This window comes from Solea senegalensis, linkage group LG1 (assembly GCF_019176455.1).
Source record: "Solea senegalensis isolate Sse05_10M linkage group LG1, IFAPA_SoseM_1, whole genome shotgun sequence".
In the NCBI taxonomy this organism is placed as follows: Eukaryota; Metazoa; Chordata; class Actinopteri; order Pleuronectiformes; family Soleidae; genus Solea; species Solea senegalensis.
This window is the reverse complement of record NC_058021.1, coordinates 41,819,758-41,834,200: the sequence shown is the minus strand read 5'-3', so window position 1 is coordinate 41,834,200 and position 14,443 is coordinate 41,819,758. Positions and strand designations below refer to the sequence as shown.

General features: G+C 40.7%; 1 protein-coding gene across 2 annotated transcripts in view; it reads right to left on the bottom strand.

Moving 5' to 3' along the window:
* The window catches only part of LOC122775789 (collagen alpha-1(XI) chain-like), a 93,198-nt gene that overhangs the window by 59,882 nt on the left and 18,873 nt on the right, over positions 1-14,443 (bottom strand). The window contains exons 5-11 of one of the 2 annotated variants that reach the window (XM_044035967.1): positions 10,213-10,341; positions 6,052-6,141; positions 5,744-5,842; positions 3,905-4,210; positions 2,795-2,860; positions 1,877-1,918; positions 1,406-1,468 (exon numbers count right to left, since the gene is read on the bottom strand). In XM_044035967.1, the coding sequence (XP_043891902.1) occupies positions 1,406-1,468; positions 1,877-1,918; positions 2,795-2,860; positions 3,905-4,210; positions 5,744-5,842; positions 6,052-6,141; positions 10,213-10,341 (795 nt within the window). The remainder of the gene's footprint in view (positions 1-1,405; positions 1,469-1,876; positions 1,919-2,794; positions 2,861-3,904; positions 4,211-5,743; positions 5,843-6,051; positions 6,142-10,212; positions 10,342-14,443) is intronic. The other variant, XM_044035976.1, reaches the window with a different exon arrangement.

Sequence of the window (14,443 nt, the reverse complement as noted above, 5' to 3'; positions counted from 1 at the left end):
GAAAGGTGAATGGTTCACTGTGTTTTCATGGCCACTGTAGCAGTATTCCACTTCACATTTACTGGTGTGAACACTGATGAATATCTTCTTCAACGATTATTTCATTATTATTTCATTTTATCTGGAACCCACTTGCTTTTTATCTTTTATGACACCCCCCACAGGTACAGTTGCAGTCCATGTATCTGTAAAGCATCTATTCAAACACTGTATTTCACTTACACGCTGACTGACTTTCTCAGAACCAAAACGACTTGATTATTGATAAAAGTTGCTTATCGTTTATGATGACGGTAAGAACATACATTTACATTTTAATGTGACTGGATCTTGATTTAATAAATTCACAAAACACGTGTTGTAAATCAAGTTAAGCCAAATAGAACCAGGATCTAGTTAGCAGTCTTGTCACGTGCCGCGATCTTAACTGATGCCATGTGTTCTCATCTGCCTTTCCTCAGAGGTGGTAAATATTCTGCAGCCGTTGCTGTTGCAGTAAGCATAGCAGCATCTCGTGTTAATGACCAGCCTACATAGCTGGGAAAGTGGCATTTCAGTGGAAAAGGGAGGGGGGCAGTGATCCTGAGTGAAATGAGCTGGTCAAACACTGGGACCAGGCGGATACTGCGCAACGGAAAACCACAAGACTACAGAAACCAGTCACTTTTGATCCCCCTGTCAATCCTCAGCAAGACTCTTTCTCGTGGGAGGAAATAAAGGGAGGGGGAGAGACTTTCAGACAGGCTAAATGCTTTTTGATCACTTTTACCCTGTGGAACAATAAGCCTTTTGTACTGGTGAGGATTGCTGGTCATACTGGACGAAGCATGTGCACAGTATTTTGTAGTTGGCAAAGACAGGGTTAAGCATAATAGAAGTGCTTAAAGGGCGATGACAGATGGGTGTGGGGCCATCACATTTGGGTAAAAAATAGCTGAGACGCAGCCTTCTGGAGGGGACGAGCACTTATTCTGTGTCGTCCAATCAATCACATAAATGAGTGGAATCCCACAGTGCCGGGAAAAATGCTTTGAGAAAGTTTAGACTTTTACACATTTTAGCCAACTTGAATGTCTCACAAGTCCTGTGGCATAACAGCTGTGTTTTTTTTTTGATCAACTGATTTTATGGACATCTCATTGCTGCAGTAGCACGCTGTGTCCAATTGTATTATTCATTCCATGGCAGTAGAACAGCACTCTGTCTATAGAGGAAGACAGCAGGATAACACATTCACGGATGTTTACGCAGACTCTACTAACTCCATAAGTTTGTTTTTCTCCAATTCTGTGTTACTTGAAGCCTAACAACATGTTGTGTGTGTTATACAACTCACCTGGAATTATAACTGATAGCTACAAATGTGTGGGTTTTTTTTATTCTTATAACTTCAGCCTTCACTCACCCTCTCACCGTGATCTCCATGGGGACCTGGGGGACCCTGCAATCCTGGGGTACCAGGAACACCCTGAAACCACACACACACACACATACACTTAACATATTATATCCCAAACTGCTGCTAACCAGCATTCCCACCACATTCAGTCTAACCAATATTTCACATATGCAGGCCAACAAAGACCAAGGAGACGGGTTCAAAAAGAAACAAGCCTCAAAATAAAATATCCCAAACCCCCGCCTCCCCTTCTCTTTCTCTTACTCCCTCTCTCTCCCTCTTCTGTGCTCTCTCACACACATATAGACACAGACACACACACATTCATGAACAAATTCACATTTTGACTGTCTCTCCCAACTCAAGCTTTACTGGCGATCAGGACTGACACTCTTTCCATAAAGACATTTTTTCCCTCTTTAGCTGTTCTCCATCTGTGTGAAGGCAGACAGGAGTGTGGGAGAACGTGATACTCACTGCTTGGCCGGGGCCTCCTGGGGGTCCTTCTATAAGCATCCCCTGAAAAAAAGAGAGGTGGATACAGTAGCATTAGAGAGAGAGTAGCCAGTGTTCCAGGTTTGAGGCTGAGAAGTTGTTGACAATTCTCCAGCGTTTACACGTACAGATACAGATGCAGCTGATGTTTCAGTCCATGTTTACGCTGCAGTGGTGAATGTATAGAAAAGCGCTCTATAGAACGTAGCACTGGTTGTTTTGTCTACGGATGAGAGTTAAAGGTCCAGTGTGTAAAATTAGAAGAATATTTATCTTCATTTGGCAGAAATGGAAGATAAAAATAATTATACTTTTGTGTGCAATCACCTGATTGTATGAATTGTTGTTTTTCAAGCTTTTATATATATATATATATATATATATATATATATATATACACACATACATATATATAGTGTTGTGTTGCCTCAATAAGAGAAAAAAGATGAAAAAACAACACTTGTTCTAGACAACGTAAAAACAAAACCATATATTTCAGAAGATATGGAGAGAAACTGATTCAGGCATTTGTAGAAGTGTAAATCTCTGAGTGCAACAGTTGGAAAGTCTTGGCTCATATGAAAGACATCACTAAATTTGAAATACGACATTTATCTCAACATGTGTTGGCTAAAGCAGATCAGTTCAGATCACCGTGACCTTGCATGAATCTGTCTTCGCACTGTTCAAAAACGTGATTGGATCTCAAAAGCATTCTTGATCATTTGTGACTGGATAATTTAAAAGTGATGTAATACCAGATCTGAATTGTGTTGAAAGAAGAAGTTGAAAAACTGCATTACTTTGATGGTGAAGTTTGTCATGCAGCTTTTATATAAGGAGACTGTTAACTGGTTTGTTTTTAAATGATGTGATGTTTAACGATAATACTGTACTTACAGGCTCAATGACAGCAGGTTCACCCTTCTCTCCTTTTTCCCCCAGGTAACTTTGACCTCCACCCACCTACAGACAGAACACAGTAACATTTATTTGGCCAAACATTTGAAACCCATGGTTTGACGGCCAAAAATGGAAAACGTGAGACCGATGTGCAGCAGATGCCCATGTATGATGCCCTGGGTGTCTTCACTTTTATAGAGGTTGTGTAAAACTCTGACAAAGAAGTGCTTAGCAAAGTGCTGACTGGTCTGCATGCAGAAAACGATTTAGGTGGGGGTTAAATTTGGGGTAAAAGCGGGTTTTTTTTCTGATTGCTGGAAAAATAAACCTCAAGAATAATTTAGCAAGGAGCTATAATTTAGAGTTTGGGTGAACTCCTATTTACTAAGCTTTCTAAATGCTGGGGACTGCAGAAGAAGAAAAAAAGAGACCCCAACTGTGCACAAATGTAGAGGTCGTCACCTGACACTATCCATACAATGACTTCACACAAGTGGAATTCACAAACCACCTACAGCAGTGTGTTCAAAAACCACCAGATTATACAATGAAGTCTGAAGTCAAAGCTCTTTTTGAGAAAAACCCTGCGATTGTAGAGTGGTGAGCACTAATGGAGACATGCTAAATGACCCACACACAGACATCCAGACGGGGACTGTGTCACTTCCTGCCTCTGAGAATCTGCATTCTGAGGCCAAGAAGGGAGCTGGAAACAAGCCTCAGCAGACACGACCTCAGCAGATATTGATCTGGATGTGATTAAATAACATTTGCTAAGACTCTAAGTTTGTCGTCAGGTAATCCAATTAGATCACTGGTGTGATAACCCTGGATAGGCATGTCTTTGAAAAACAGTAAGGGGTCACAGGTTATGGAGGGTGTGTCTGTTCTGACAGCAGGGTCAACATCTGTTGATCTCCAGGCAACTTGGATAGACAGAATGTGTGTTTGCTGGTGTATTTGTGTTTGTTGGATGTGCATGAAGGTATACAGCAAACCATTAGAAACAACAAACAAAAAAGGCAATCAAAATGCCACCAATATCCTCGCCATCCTCCCACCACAACCCACACAAACCATTTTCTTCAAACCCCCTGTAACACTTACGTTGCTCTCTCTGAAGTCTGTCTCTGCTGGGACACCAGGACCAAACTCCTCCTCGTATGTTTCTGGGGTAGGTTTGGTGTCGTAATCACCATAATCACCATAGTCATATGGCTTCTCAACAAAGTCTTTGTTGTTGGTGTTGTCATATTCCTTCAAATCATACTCCTTAAACTCATACACATCAGTGGCAGGGTCCACAGACTCATGAGGTTCCACTGGGGCAGGGGTTTCCACAGCTACCGTAGGCTCCGCCCCCACCTCTTCCACGCCGGTGATGTAATCATCCACTATCCCACCATCGTAGTTCTAGGATCAGGTGGCAGGGATTGTCAAGATGGGAGGGAACATGGAGGTTTGGTTAGTGAAAACAGTTTCTGTGATTCACGTGTATTATTTGAATTCAAGCGCTTCAGTTAACAATTCTAAAATGATTTACTAAGATCAAGTAGGTTGCACTGCTCTTAGTTGAGCACACATCTGTGTCTAATCTGGGACAGCATCCTTAATGTTAGCATATGTTTTTACATTAACACCACATAATGATTTCTCTGCAGAACAACAGGAGTGAGATATCAGGGATGTTTGCCAAGGTCTTACAATTTCAATCTCACTGCAGTAAATTAGAGTTTTTACTGACTCCATGGGATCAGCGTTGCATTGACAGTGTCTCATGCAAACCTGGTTTTGTGGGTTAAGATTGTGGAATCAACTTGTATTGGATCTAGTGGGCGTAATTATTAAAAGTAGATATCATATTAACAGTACATGTCATTCATCTGGTAACCTTGTGTAAGATCAAACACAGCGAGCTTTAATACCCACTTCTAATTACTCTGTACTTCTTATCACCACTGTATCTCCTCTGTTTTATATGGAACGACATGACTTACGTATATACTATTGTATGCCGTAAACCTCAGACATAATACAAACCATAATCCATTTATATATTTAGGTAAGAATATTTAAAATCAACATTGTCATACCAGCTCAAAATGCAAAGTGATCCATACCAGGATGGAGCATGTCGCTGGGCGATAGGGGAAACAAATCTTATCACGATATACTGTTTTATATCAGTCGATATCGATACATATCACAACATAAAACAAATCCTTATTTCGGAAAGGCTTGGCGACATGGCTTAAAAATAATATATTCAGGTTAGATTCCGATATACAAGATATACGGGGACATAAAGCTGAACATTCCTTTGTCTGTGCTTCTCAAAGGAGAGTGACAAATACACTGTACAATAAAAATGATCTACTGTTTATCATGTATACACGTATTACCTTTCATTCCAGATAATACCTGGTTTTCTATGGTTTTGAATGTCAAAGGAAGGATATTCACATCAAGTCCTCACACACACCTCATCATGACATGACGATATAGAAAATCTAAGACCATGTCTTGTCTCATGTCACAATATAATACCAATATATTGGCCAGCCCTAGTACGTTGGTCTTAGGATATTATCTATCCTAAGGTAACACAGATAAAGCAGATAAAGCAGATAAAGCAAAAACACAGCAGATGCATCCGTCTTTATCCAGAGAAGTTTCTACAGCGCTAATTCAGGCGAGCATTATCTACATAATCTGTGTTCAAAACTATTCCAATATCACAAAAGTAAGGAGAAAAGGACATGGGCCACCTCCTGAAATCTGCAGAATGTATTGTGTCGTAATCGGTACAGTAGTCAGTGTTTTAACATTGCTTTTAGTTTTTTTTCGCATACAAAATATCACTGAGCAGAAATAAACCTGTCCTGTCCTGTCCTGAGTTACACAACAAATGAAGTGTCTTGATTATTAATTTATTGACTGGGTTACCTCTCCTTGCCCTGCAGTATCAGTGGGAGTTTCAGGTTGACTTCCATCCACTGTGGTGTAGTCGTACTCATCTGTGTAGTCGTACCCACCCACGTGTGTCTGAAATCACAGCAGGAACAGTATAAAAAAAAATGCATTGTACAATAAAACAAGATAAGGAGAATATGATTGGTCTTTAAACACTTGCAAAGACGTTCTGTATAAAGCAGACGTTTTATAACAATAAACAGAAAAAGGAAAATGAGAAACAGTATGTTTACAGTACGTGTTATCATGGTAAATGCCATGGCGACTGTGTTAGTTGTTACCTCAGTCTTGGCTTTTTCAGTTGGAGGAGCATCAGTTGTTAACTCTCCTTCATTGTAGTCATACAACTCACCATAGTCATAGTTAGTGTACTGTAAGGAAAAAGGTGCAATCATGTAAACAAGGCAGCACAAGACATGTTGCACTTATTTTACATGGCATATAAGACCATGTCGTCTGAAACACTAGGTTTAGTATCATTCATGCTCTAACAAACATGGTCAAATAATGAAAATATCACATCCATATTAGAAAAATGAACATTTTTATATGGATGAGGACAGCAGTCCTTCACTCATGTCTGTAATTTGACAGCAATTAAGATTCCTTGTTGCTTCCAATGGGATGTCATGATGTTAATTGCCAGTAAAATGTATCTGCCTCTTCTTCTTCATCCTGTAAGTCAAACATTCTTTGGGTTTCATTAATGGGCCCTTTAATACAGAACCAAGCTCCCCTGACTCACTGTGTTCTGGAAAATGATGGGAATCACAAAAAGAGTGTTAACATTGTCTATGTGAGTGATGTAATTAGGGATGTCCCGATCCGATACCGGATTATATCGGATTGCCTCTAAAATCTTTACAAAAATATTGTATCGGAGATTAACATCATGACATTCCGCTCCACCTCTTCTATCCTGCAGCTTCCGTTTTGATCACGTGGTCTCTGCGTGTTGGGCGCATGTAAATCACGTGATCACAACAGCGCCGTGCGTGTGTGTGTGTGTGTGTGTGTGTGTGCTACTGACATTTCAGAGGTGAAACCTTTTTCTTTAACCTCTGAAATCAGAGGCTACGAAGCTACACAGCGAGCGCGAGTTAGCCATTAGCAGCACGCTAGCTCATCCTGAGGCTAAAACAACATTATTTCGTAAACCAGCGCCACCTGTCGACTTTCAACGGCCTCCGTCTGTTAATGATACACCAAAAACCAGCCATGCCAAGAGCTTTGTGTGTTTTAAATGTGTTCAGAGCTCCAAACACGGTGCTAAGTACGTCTGCGGGGGCCGGTCCTAGGTCCTCTGGCTCCGGGTTTACCTGCGGGACGACTCACTCACCGTGTTGGTTGGGCTAATCCAAAACAGTGAAAACAAGGGGGGGTGTTCTCTGAAGACACGCTGTTGTTACCAATGAAAACACCCCCATGAGCACTTGGTACTTTCCTCCTGATGAAATTAACCATATACTGTATGAAATGAACATATATTCTTATGTTGAAGGTTAACATTGATGTAACCATTGGTTAATAATAAATGGGTCAGTTTTTCTCATACCTACTATTCCACACTACAACATATGTAAATAAAGTATGTACGACTACTGCTGATATCGTATTGGATCAATATTGGTATCGGCCAATACTCAAGGCTGCAATATCCAGGCTCAGAAATGTGAATTGTATTAAATTAAATCAATTCAAACTTGTTGTAGTTTGAATTGGTTCAGTCCAAAGGTTAGATCTACCTTTATTTATGGTAAGTGTCAATTGATTAATCTGAATATTAAAAGAATATCAAATTACAGTTTAACATAAAGTAAAGTAAGAGTCCATTTGACACCAGTTCCAATTAGGACCAAATTCCCTGAGGAATAGTGTTCAGTTGAACTAAAGTAGACTAAGGGCAAGCAGAAAGGGAAACATTGGCCAGTTCAACTCTGCTGGGGCTGGGGGCCTGAGCAGGGTACCTAATCCACTCTAAATTGACCGCAGCCATGTCCAGTGTACTCCTAGTGCCGGTCCCAAGTCCATATAAATGGGTGGGTTGCCTCAGGAAGGCCAAACGGTGTAAAGATATCTGCCAAATCAAATATGCAGAACATCCGCTGTGGTGACCCCCAGAGAGGGAGAAGCCAAAAGAAAAACGCTGACCTTCAAACTAAAAGGGTCAAAAACAATATAAAACACTGTTTTAGCATTTAATTAAAACCAAACAAGTTAAATTGAACACTCGTCATGCATGGGCCTAATCAGAATTGGTGTTAAATTGACTGCTACAGTGTAACTTTAACAGTGCAAATATCAAACTAAGAATAGAGATATCAACCATCTAATTCTTAGGCTTATAAGCAGTTTTCTGTTATCACCCACAATATGAAACTGTTTAAATCACCAACGCCAATTGGCATTGGTGGACTGCCCACAGACCATAAAAAGTTATGTCATTTTACTACTGCACCACTTTTGCCTTCTGTCTATAAATCTACATTTTGTTTAAACGCTGTTGAAAAACAGCTTGGGCAGATTAAGTTAACAGACCAACCCCTGATATGCAACGCTCTATCAGCAGAGGAATAAATATTAGTCCCTGGACAACTACTAAGCTCATAAAAATAAAACAATATCCACAGCCGGGTGCAACGCTGGCTCGGCTCCCTTTCGGGGTGGTTGGGGGTCATACAATTAAGAATTCTTGGCCAGAGCAACTCCACTGACTCACAGGGGAAAAGAGAGAGAGAGAAGGAGCGGGTCAGAATATGGAGAAAGGAGGATTTATAAGGATTTACGGAGCTGGAGTGCTTGGCTGAGTTGAAGGTCTTCACCACAGGCCTGAATGAAAGGCATAAATACTGGAGCTACCACTTCCTTCTCTTGCGTCACCCTGTCTTCCTCTTTTAACCCAGCTGCAGGCATGTGGCTCACTGCTATTGCTGAGCCAGCACAGGCTAAAGGTCAAGGTGCATCCTCATAGACTAAGTTCAAAGCCACTGGCTGTGCATTTATAGAGTTGTAAAGGTTTTGGAGAAAAATTCAAGTCAGATAAAACGCAAAGGATCTAAATTTCAGTTTTTTTCATCGCCAAAACTTTACAGACATTTGAACATTTTCAACAGTGTTTTGTCCTTTATAAAATACCATGTTAGAACGTAAGAAAAATGTTCCTGTAAAGAAATCAACAACGAATAAACCAGATTTACAATGTTCTCCAGTTCAAACTGCTCCCTACTGTCTCCTCACAATCTACAAGCTCCTTGTTTTGGCTCTGAAGAGCTACTTGATGATGAAGCAATATTTTCCAGGACATGGTACCAAATAAAGTAGGGGCTCTTGATTTTTTATTTTTTTTTTAACCAGGAATCTAAAGTCTACTTTTCCAGGTATTGGGATTCTAGCTGGGGAAGGAAAAGCTTAAATTTCTCTGGGAGTCTGGGCAGAGCCTGTAGAACTCGTTAGTGATATAAATCACGGGGCCACTCCAAAGTGGGCTCAGACTCCGTGGCAGGGCAGAAGGAAAAGTTTCCAGTGTGAGCTCATCAGTTATTTAGTGAAATGGTGAGGGAAAATGTCAGGCGACAGAAAAGGCTTGAACTAGCAAAATAACAAAATATATAGATGATGCTTGACTGAAGAGGCTACATGGTGCGTTTAAGTTTATTTTCATATGTCAGCACGTTTCATCAGTGAAGTAGCCTAGAGAAACAGACAGATTCGAGTTCACACTGAAACTCACGGCAGCCAGTCTCTGTTAAAGCTCTTATGGCTGCAGGAATGTTTGTAAAAACATTTTTTTAAGATCATGCAAAAACTATTCTTTTACTGTTTCATGTATTTCTGGCACAGTTCATATGGGCTGGCTCTAACCAGGGAAAATTGTATCTACAGTTACTAGCAGCTGTCAAACCATTATTTATGGCACTGAAGCCTTTTCTGGACAATTTTCAAAATGCGGTTAGGAACGAAATAAAGTTGATGAGTTTCAATGGTCTACCTCCTACAGTATACCACACATCCTTACCCTGTGCAATCACTTCTTTACTTTTTGTTCTTTTTGTCATTATCAACCGTCTTATTTGAAGTCAGTGGCCTCCAAAGTACAGAAACAAGAGTGTTCTTTTACTTAAACAATATTTATGTGCAAACAACCTGGAAATTTGATTGGGGCAACATCTGTGTGCTGAGCACTACACACGTTCCTAGTGTCACTTTGTTATCATCAAAACTGGACCCATAAAAGAGAGAGAGCTCTTTTTCTTTCTTTTTTTCCAGGATATCCAATCATTGTGATTTACTGGATTATAACCGCACCTTCTCCTTGCCCCTACTTTGAACTCCTCTCTACCCCTCCTCCCTCGCTCTGGATAACCACACATCCCTCCTTGCTCTCTACTCCTAAATGCATCCCATCCATTCCCAAATGATTTCCCCCTCCTTTGGATACATACCTCTTCCTCAGGTTCCTGAGCCTGTGGGGTGTCATGGTGGTTGGGGGTTTCACAGTCGGGGCTGAAGTGTTCACAGTAGTCATAGGCCGCCCTGGGGTCTGCCACTATCAGCAGCTGCTGGATGTCACCCTGGATAAACAGAGAAAGAGGGCGAAAGAGGAGGAGACGTCACCAGTGTGTCAGCAAAAGCCATTTCGGCAGATTTCACAGAATATGCTCATGGTCTGGAAAACGTTCATCCATGCTACAAATCCATGTTTTCATTTATCCTCAGTGTTACTCGTCATAAGAAACACTGAGACCTGACTGCAGAGAACAGAGGAGTCGTTAAAAACAGGGACGCAGGGACAGCAGAGTATCATGTCTACAGACAAAAACCAAACAGTGCAATGTGTACGACTGATTTAAGACGGAAGTGCTATTAGCGTTAAAAGTAGCAGTGTTTGCATGAAGACAGCCATCTTGGATTCCTAACCCAAAGTTGTAACACAAATGGAACGCAGCAATATTCCTCGTGCATGCTAAGCAAGTGCTCTACAATTAGACTTAATTCTCCGTCTACATGTTAAAGCAAAACTTTACAAAAAGAGAAGAAAAGATGAAGCTGTCTGTTATATTTGTATATCTGTCTGTTGGCAACATCACCAGCTTTACTCTTTTGACTGCCCTCGGTTGACGAGCATCACTCAACACTCAGCTGTGCTCAAACTTCCTTGCCAAAATCCTGTTTAGTTGGTTGAAACAGTCTTTTGAGGGTGTCCACAGCCTTAGTATGGATGCAATACTGTACAAATGTCATAGAATGCATGGGAAATATTATTGTATGCACTATGAAAACACTGTTGTAGTGACCATGGCGTAACAGAAAGTGCAGGACTTGTGAAACCTACAGAAACAAAGGCACATCTAGGTACCAGTATGTGATATAAATGAATCATCTAATAACTATTTTCATCTATTAATCAGTTCAAGTCCTCGGATTATTCAGCTTCTTACATTTGAATATTGCTTTGTTTTTCTTTTGTTTTGCTCCATATAACAAAAAAAACCATCAAAATTCATTCTTTTTGGTTTGTAAACAAAGCAAGACATTTGAGAACATAATCATTTCAAGGTTTGGGAAAATATATACGGTATATAAAAATAACCGTTCTAATATAATATAATGTGTTTGAACTCTTCACATCTTCAGCACCACAAATGCCAGATTCATTTGGTCAATGAATTTAAAGTGAAATTCTCTGTGGGATGTCATGTGTAGATGACTTGTGTCTTTTCTTGGATACACAGACTTTTACTTTGAACCTTTTCCATCAAACACTCAGTTGCTGATCTTTTGTACTGTGCAGACGACAAACGTGACTTTTACTTATTGCACCGATTCCCAAAATGACTCTGTTTTAAAATCAGAGCGCCTCAGTCACACGGTCCGTTTGTGTTTCTTTCATGATAACAAATCCAAACCAAATGTTAATGTCCGTAAAGTACTTACACATTCCTCCTCGCATGATTACCCCAGCTTTGCAACAACATGCTGATCATGAAATCTGACAATGAAGCAACAAGGCAGATGTTACCTTGAGTTCCTGAGCCAGTAGTTTCTTGACTATGAATCATATAGTCAAGGGCTTTCTATGGGTGAATAAGCGTTTTGTACAGTCTCCTCTATCAGCTATTACAGAGATCAAGTCCACTACAGAGCAGCAAAGTCAGCCCTCAGCTTAGGTTGTCTGTTTTTCGTGAGCTTTTGGAGAAGGAAATTATATCCATGCTCACAACCCTTCGATCGGCCAAGGAACTTTTGTCTGTGCTGGAATTTCTAAACCTGGAACTATATGACACAGATGTAGTGAATGTTATTAATTCCCATCAACCATATGGGCAGCTCAGCTGAAATCCACCTGGAGTAAGTAAGTGAGAGGACAAATAAATAGAGAAAATACCCAGAAGTGCTGTGCAAAGGTGAAGGGAGGCCACGTCCAGGGTGGCCTCCAAGGAGGAAGCACATACATGCAGATTGCATTAAATTACAGGAGGCAACATCTGTACGAGTTTAAAGCGCTGGAACACATTAGATATTTACAGCCCCACATCAGATTTGCACACATCAGATGTGACCACTAAATCTCAACAGGGTACTGAACAACCCAAACAACAATAGATTTTTTTTTACGAGAAAATAGTCCTTGTGCGCTCAATAAATTTCACTTCCAACTGCCGTCGCCACTGAGGCCGTTACTTATCAGTGACTCTTTTCAAATGATGATCAGATTCTTACCAAAATCTCTTGAGTTTATGGGATTTTTGAGTAGAATGGTCTTATTACAGAATATACAGTGCACAAGTGGTTGAGTGGTAGAGTGAATTGTCTTACAACTGGAAAGTTAACCCCACGTTGCTGATGGCTGGGTATGATTGATGCATGATAGGAAAAAAAGTCAGAGTGAATGCATATGAAGAGTGTAAAGCAGCTTTTGACTGCTCATCAAGACTAAAAAAGCGCTAAATAAACACACAGCATTCATCCATGTATCCATAATAAACTGTGATCAAAATAAGCATCACATTTCAAACTGTAATCTGAATTTCATGCCTTGTCTGTGTCAGGTCAATGTGGCAATCGAAAGCAATCCAGAAGGGCTGCGACAAACACTTCAAAATTCATTTAAAAGCCAGCACAGAGGTGGATTCTAGAGGGGGATTCTATTCTGAGTCCAAGTGTGCAGCAGGGGCTGCAAATATTTGACAACCCCCTTGAGGAAGGCAAAATGGGGGCCGACAGGATCGGAGCGTGGCCCCATTGTGAAAGTGTGGCATTCCTGCAAAAAGATCATTTGTGCTTATTGAGCTTAAACTCTAAAAAGGGGGAGAAAACCTTGCTCATGGGAGTTTACCCTGCACCTTTGCACGTCTGCTACAATGAACAAAAAACTACAACGAAAAACAGAGGTTCTGAGTAACTAACTACTTTATAATTTAGTGCAAATGGACACAAAGACAGGAGATAAGTTAAAAAAAGACTCTGAATCAGTCAGGATCTACATCTACTTCCTTCTTTCTGTGTCTTCCTGTGTTCATAGACAGAGACAATCAATTGTCACTCTTTCCCACCAAGTCATTTTCATTTAACACTAAAATAAAGAGTATGAAACAACTGTGTACTCAGTCAAATAAGGACATTTAAAAGAGGAGAACTAGGAAAGCCATATATGGGCTGTTAAGGGACCACACACACACACACACACACACACATACGTCAGAGATTCAATCACTCCCCAGATTCCCAGACTGACGTCCTCTCATTGTTCATGTCTGTCTGTCTGTCCCTCTTTCCTTGACTGCATCTCTGTGCCGTTATTGTTGCTATTGTGTGAATTATGCTGCACATCTCCCTGGCATCTGTGGACATTCCCCCCTCAGAACTCCGGCATTGATCTACAGCCATGCGCTGGCTCTCTCAGAGCTGGCACATAAATCATCCGCCTGGGCTGCACTACAGTCGATCCATGAGACGGGTCTATGTGTACGATGAACGTGTGTATGTGTGAATGTGTGAATGTGTGTAAATACAGCCCGCCTCAACACATGTTAACCTTCATCTCAAATTGTAATAAGTATTTTGATGAAAGGCCTGATCTCACTGATGAGTGAAAAAGACATCATTTCTCCCTGAAACAGAGTTAGTTAGAGAGGCATCGGCTTTCTTTTTAAAACATCACATAACAAGACACATTAGAAAGAGAAATAAACACACCACTGTTTCTCCCCCAGGCGTTCGTTTACATTTCACATCTGAAGCTACCAGATCGAAAACAGCACACAGACAACAACTGGGCGGCGTGACCCTCATGTAGTTGTTCAGAGAGTCACTTCAGGAGAAGAGCTGGCAGATGGACGTTGACCAAGTAATAGGTGCTATTACACAATCTCTGCACTCCTGTCCTTGGCACTGTGTTGTTAGTGTGTCAAATAGCAACATGTGAATGTCACTGGGGAGAGAGATTCACCAGCACAAGGCACATGACTGACCTCCAAAATAAAACACAACTTTAATTAAGCGCAGAAAGCGCCTTTGGGGGCCAAATATGGAAGGGGCCACAGGGATTTTCTCAGCCAGCATATGTTAGACTCGTTTTAAAGGGGTGAACAAAAATCTTTGAATCTCCTGCAAAATTGAGACACGTTTGATTTAGAATATCAACATGAGACAATTTCTAAATGGAAATTATAC